Consider the following 5,909-nt stretch of genomic DNA (forward strand, 5'->3'; position numbering starts at 1 on the left):
ATGCTTTGCGCAATCTCTGGCGAAGCTCCCCGCGAACCCGTTGCCTCGCGCAAATCGGGCAACGTCTTCGAAAAGCGCCTGATCGAGGCGCACATCTCGGAACACCACACCGACCCCGTTACTGGCGAAGACCTCGCGACCGAGGACCTCATCGAGCTCAAGTCGCCCAATGTCGTTACCCCACGCGCCCCCAGCTTCACCTCGATACCCGCCATGCTCAGCGCCTTCCAGAATGAGTGGGATGCCCTGGTACTAGAGACACACACGCTCAAGCAGCACTTGGCGCAAACGAGGCAGGAGCTGAGTACGGCGCTCTACCAGAACGACGCTGCGACACGGGTCATCGCGCGCATATCAAAAGAGCGAGACGAGGCGCGCGAAGCTCTGTCCAACGTCACCGTCAGTGGAGGCGGCGGCCAGGGCGATGCGATGCAGGTGGACGGCCAGGGCCTGCCTGAGGAGCTTGCCGCCCTCGTTGACGAAACACAGAAAGAGTGAGTCTTGTCCCCTCCTAGATTACATACCATGTGAGAGCCCCCGACTAACGCACTACAGGCTGTTCGGCTCGCGACGAAAGAGACCCGTACCCGCAGGCTGGGCCTCTGGAGACGCCATCTCCAACTACGACATTGCCAAGACGACCGACTCGCTATTCCCAGGCAGCAGCTGCATCGCTGTCAACGAGGCTGAGCTGGTCCTATTCGGTGGAGCTGATGGTACCGCGGGTGTCTACTCGCTAGCCCAAGGCAAGGTTCTGGAGACATTCAGCGCTGGCGGCGCCGTCACTTCGACAGCATGGTGGGGAGAGCGCGCTCTTATCGGCACTTCGACAGGCACAGTCAAGGTCTTTTCCAACGGCGATGAGGTTGCCCAGATCGGATCACACGCTGGCGCCGTCACATCCATGTCGCTACACCCCAGCGGCAAGATGCTCGCTACCGCCGGCGCCGACAAACGCTACGCAATCCACGAGCTCACCACTTTCAAGACCGTTTCGCAAGTCTACGTCGAAGCCGAAATCACCTGCGTCTCCTTCCACGTCGACGGCATGCTCTTCTTCCTCGGAAGCTCCGACGGCAACATCCGGATATACGATATCAAGACTGGTGCCAAGATGGCTGAACTCGAGACTGGCGCGCCCGTTGCGGATCTGAAGTTCTCCGAGAACGGAACGTGGTTCGCCGTAGTACAGCAGAATTCCTCCAGCGTCGCGATTTGGGATATCCGGAAGCAGGCAGCAATTCATACATTAGAATCTGGCAGCCCAGTCACCAGCTGCAGCTGGGACTACACCGGCACGTTCCTCGCGATTGCCGGCACGGGCAGCGTCTCTGTGCAACAATACACCAAGGCGTCGAAGAGCTGGGCTGAGCTGGTGAGGAAGGCAGCTCCAGCGAAGGACGTCGCCTGGGGTGGCAAGGCCGAGAATGTAGTCGCCCTGAACCCAGAGGGTGGCTTGGTTGTATTGGCAGCAGTTTGAAGTGTTTTGGGCTTCAGGGGTGACTTTTGGTGGCGTAAAGTTTTTGTGATAGGGCAGGCAGATGTGTACATCGGCTGCTATTTCATCAGTGTGTAGAATCAGGAGCTCGCGGATGCATTTAGGCTGGGGGGTTTTACGACCAAAATTTGAATAGGATACTACCACATGCTGTAAAACACTACGTCACGATCCATCTCGCACATGCAAGAGCAAAACAATGCGCTTTGGTGAAGGGGCTGGGTCGCAGAAGACGATAGAAACGGACAGAATAGCGGTCTATAGTCATTGTTCGATTCCAATCGACGGTGAAGGGTGATAGGTGATTTTGGATTTGACGTTCTGGCGTTTGTCATACTGCCCAGATGGATGTTGGAGCGCCACCACAGTTTCGCCGAACTCAGCACCCCCAACGGCACGAGACGGGCCCAACCTTCCCCCTTCGACACTCGCCGGTGCTACTATCGCCCGCCGCCAACCTCACCACGCACCCCGCAACCATCACCAGCCTGACATCCGGCATGGAAGGCGAAGGACGACCGAGTGGGTTCACGCACAGACAGCAGAAGGTGAGTGCCGTCGGCGGTAGTACCGCCAACATAAACAACAACAGGGTGAAGAGGCGCTGACCACGGCTGCTGCAGCGCTCACATGCACAAATGGACGGCGAGCAAGCGTCTGCCTCGCCTGCCTGGAGACATGGCTCCTTCCCCGACAACCGCGAAGCTCCCCCAACCTACCACGGCCTTCCCTTCGGATACGATTACGACGATAGGCAGAGCCCTGCTAACGACATCTACGACCCACCCGCCCGCTATCATTTCGACCGCCAGCCCACCCCGACCTTCGAGTCTGCATTGCGATCGCACGCCCGCCCGCCTATAGAACGCGCCTCCTCCAGCGCCCAGCACTCGCATACCGCCGGGTTACACCTGCCAAGATTGGGCAACATGGCGTCTTCGGCATCCAGACGGTTCGCGGGCGATGGCTTCGACTACAGGCGGCCGGCTGGCTCGGCAAGTCAACACACAACAGCGTCTGTCGACCTGACGGGGGACGACGAGGACGATGTGGCTATCGACCTGAGCCAGGACGACGACATCATTGACTTGACAGCCGATGATTCGGGCGACGGGGCGAGTCGCAATGGCAACAATGCACGCGAGCAACAACAGGATAGAGGACAGCAAGAGTCGCATCGCGGTCGCCATCACCCACGTCGTTTGCCAAGGGGCTTTGACATCATCATCGACCTCGACAATGGCGAGGAGGAGTGGCACCCCGATCCACCAGCGCCGCAACCAAGCTCGCCCGAGATCGAGTTCATTTCTTCGCGCACAATACCCGGCCAGCGCCCCGTTCAACCAGCCGACGGGAACGACTCCGATGGCGAGGATGTGCGGTTCATACGGGCGAACGCGTTACCAGAGGCAGAGGTACAGAGACGGCAGAGAGCCGAGCAGTTGGATAACGTCATGGATCTCTTTGGGACATTGAACGGACGTTTCACGCACCTCCGAGCCCAAGTCGATCGATTCCACGAACAGGTCAACCGCACCGCAAACCGCTTCCACGAACCCGTCGCCCCTTCGCGCAGTGCCTCTCGGGGTCGTGCGCCGCACATCCGAGTAGGCGCATTCCAAGCGCCCATGCTGGACTTCGATGTCATAGGCTTCGACATTGGCCCACGGGTACGCGAAGCACCGCCTCCTCCAGCTACCTATGACGCGCCACCACCAGCCCCGGAGGGCTTCACGAGGAGTCCAGAAGAAGAAGGAGAGGCGCTTATTTGTCCCAATTGCGAAGAACAGCTGTGTGTCGGCAGCGACGAGATCAAGAGGCAGGTGTGGATTGTCAAGGGATGCGGTCATGTAAGTCTCAGCTTGTGACGGACGGCACGACGACAAAACTAACAATGTGCTAGGTATACTGCGGCGAATGCACAGCCAATCGATCGGCGAAGCGCAGTGCCAAAGGCAAGGAGACGCGCGCAAACACGAACCCTTTCAAGGTCTGCGTGGTCGAGGACTGCGATAAGAACGTGTCCCATAAGAAGAGCATGATTCAAGTGTTCTTGTAAACACACAGTTCAAGAGATGGATACTTTCACGAGTCTTTTTCAATTTCCAGGACCTACATCCCGGCTCAGTCATGGTTGGGTGTTTTGACGATACCCTTGCTTGCATCTCTCTCTCTTATCATATCTATTCGCATTTTGTTTGCATTTTGCATAGCATGGCGTTTTTTGCATGGATGTTTGCAATTGAATTTACATATGGTACTAGCTCCTGCGAGCGGTCGAGTTCCTTTGTATGACCTATTGCCCCGGTGAGATGGAAGAGGAGCAAGATGAGGGATGACGGGCGTAATTATTATGCATGGATCTAGATGAATCTGCGATGTGGATGATTCCGATTTGATTGCGCGTGAATATTGACGTGCTGCATGCTCGAATGAGTGAGAAAGACAGCTTTCGTATTGTATTGCATTAAGATGAATATATAAGCAAGTAGGTAACACCAAAACGTTGTCTAAGTATGGTATAGCCCTCTACCGGTATTCAAAAAGTCGTAAAACAAAGTCATGCAACACATCCTCGGCCGGCGGGAGCCTCAGACATTGTATTCCAATGATGAAGTTCGTGGACATCGTTACAACTTATTCCGCATTTGTTGCAGGTTCATTTTTCGCTACCTAGGTATGGATAAAGATAATTAATTCAGATAAATGTACTAGCTAAGCATCTATCTTCTAATATATAAAACCAAGGTTTCTGTTGAGAAAAGACCTTCTAGGCTTGAGCGAACACGGAGCATGTGGAAGCTCGCGGGGTGGTAATGTATGATGATTTCATCTCACGTGGGTGTACCTCGGGAATCCGGCCGTCAGCGTCGCCAAGAACAAGGGTCCTCAGGTACGCGAGACCGAGCTGCATGCGAGAAAAGGCAGCTCAACTGCCATGCTTCCCTCGGGCCTCAGGCACACACAACACATCCCGTCACCTCACACAGCCATCTCCGGCCCCCCTTTCCATCTTCGCCTCGAACTGCTTGATCGACCGCAATTGAGCGAGTAGACGAACATGTCGGCCAAAGCAAAGGCAGCACAGGCCGCAGCCCCCAACGACCAGCGCCCTACCAAACCATCCGGAGGAGCGAAGAATGCGTATCTCATGCTCTACAACGCCGTCTCTGCAGCACTATGGGCCGGTGTACTCTTCCAGACCGTCACGATTGGCGGAAACGAGGTGGTGAATGCGCAGAAGGCGGGAAAGTTCTTTGGGAAAGACGATTGGTTCACCGCTACCAAGCGTGGGTTGGGCAGTGGGAAGGTGTATGATAACCTGGAGGGATACACGAGGACTGTGCAGACGTTGGCGGGGATGGAGGTGTTGCATAGTTTAGTCGGTATGTCTCTACATTTCACATCCTCTACCAAGGACGGTACTAACAGCACAACCAGGACTCGTCCGCGCTCCCCTTCTAACCACCCTCATGCAAGTCGCATCTCGCTTCCTCCTCGTCCACCTCATCGCGTCACCCCCCGCCTTCCCGCTCTCGACCCGCCACTCCCCCGCCTATAGCACTATGCTGCTCGCGTGGAGCGTCACAGAAGTAATCCGCTACTCCTACTTCGTCTTTTCCTTATCCGGTGCCGGCGTCCCTAAACTGTGGACCTGGTTGCGATACAACACTTTTCTGGTCCTGTACCCTCTTGGTATCTCGAGTGAGTGTTGGTTGGTGTACCAGGCTATCCCTTTGGCTAGTGAAAGGAACGAGTTGTTTGGGTACGCGCTTTGGGCTATACTGGCCATTTATGTCCCAGGAAGTTACATTCTGTTCTCGCATATGTTGGCGCAGAGGAGGAAGATTGCGAGGCAGAGTCGAGTAGCGTAATAGGTGATGGGTGACGATAACACGCACGAGGGAGATGGCAGGCAGTTAGATGGAGAATATACAAATGGGATAAGCTAAGCCTGTTCTCGAAACGCGGCAAAGGTACAACGCTACGTGCATTCGATAGCCCAAGCTACGTGACTCACACGCCAACAACATCAACACATAGCCTCATAGATGCTTACTCCTTCCCCCCTTCCTTCGGCCCCGTCTACGCATTCCTCTCCCCCACATCCAAAGCAACCAAAAACCTACTCACGCAATTATACGCCGCGACCGTCGCCGTAATCTCCACAATCTCCTTCTCGCTGAACCCCACCGTTTTCAACTGCTCGAACACACTGTCTGGCACACGAACGTCTAGTGTCATGGCATCCGTGTATGCCAGTACAGCGCCCAGCTTCTCGCCTAAGTCGGCGAGTGGTTCCCGCGGTTTGGAGTTTAGGACGGCGAGGACTTGGGCTTTTGTGACATCTTGTTGGGGAGTGAGTAGGTGTCTGGGAGGGGGGGGGGGGGGGGGGGGAGGGTGGGAATGG

General features: G+C 55.8%; 3 protein-coding genes across 3 annotated transcripts; all 3 read left to right on the forward strand.

The window, feature by feature from the left end:
* J4E86_002600 (uncharacterized protein) lies at positions 1 to 1,480 on the forward strand (the record flags this gene model as incomplete). Its single annotated transcript, XM_051443158.1, has 2 exons — positions 1 to 494; positions 556 to 1,480. The coding sequence occupies 2 exons, from the start codon at positions 1 to 3 to the stop codon at positions 1,478 to 1,480; spliced, it is 1,419 nt and encodes a 472-aa protein (XP_051306746.1).
* Positions 1,481 to 2,136: 656 nt separating this feature from the next.
* J4E86_002601 (uncharacterized protein) lies at positions 2,137 to 3,557 on the forward strand (the record flags this gene model as incomplete). Its single annotated transcript, XM_051443159.1, has 2 exons — positions 2,137 to 3,348; positions 3,402 to 3,557. 2 exons carry the CDS (start codon positions 2,137 to 2,139, stop codon positions 3,555 to 3,557), a joined length of 1,368 nt encoding a protein of 455 aa, XP_051306747.1.
* A 1,002-nt stretch (positions 3,558 to 4,559) lies between these two features.
* Positions 4,560 to 5,373, forward strand: J4E86_002602 (uncharacterized protein; the record flags this gene model as incomplete). Its single annotated transcript, XM_051443160.1, has 2 exons — positions 4,560 to 4,884; positions 4,940 to 5,373. 2 exons carry the CDS (start codon positions 4,560 to 4,562, stop codon positions 5,371 to 5,373), a joined length of 759 nt encoding a protein of 252 aa, XP_051306748.1.
* Positions 5,374 to 5,909: the final 536 nt, after the last annotated feature.

This window comes from Alternaria arbusti, assembly GCF_024043155.1.
Source record: "Alternaria arbusti strain BMP 1465 chromosome Unknown scaffold_2, whole genome shotgun sequence".
In the NCBI taxonomy this organism is placed as follows: domain Eukaryota; kingdom Fungi; phylum Ascomycota; class Dothideomycetes; order Pleosporales; family Pleosporaceae; genus Alternaria; species Alternaria arbusti.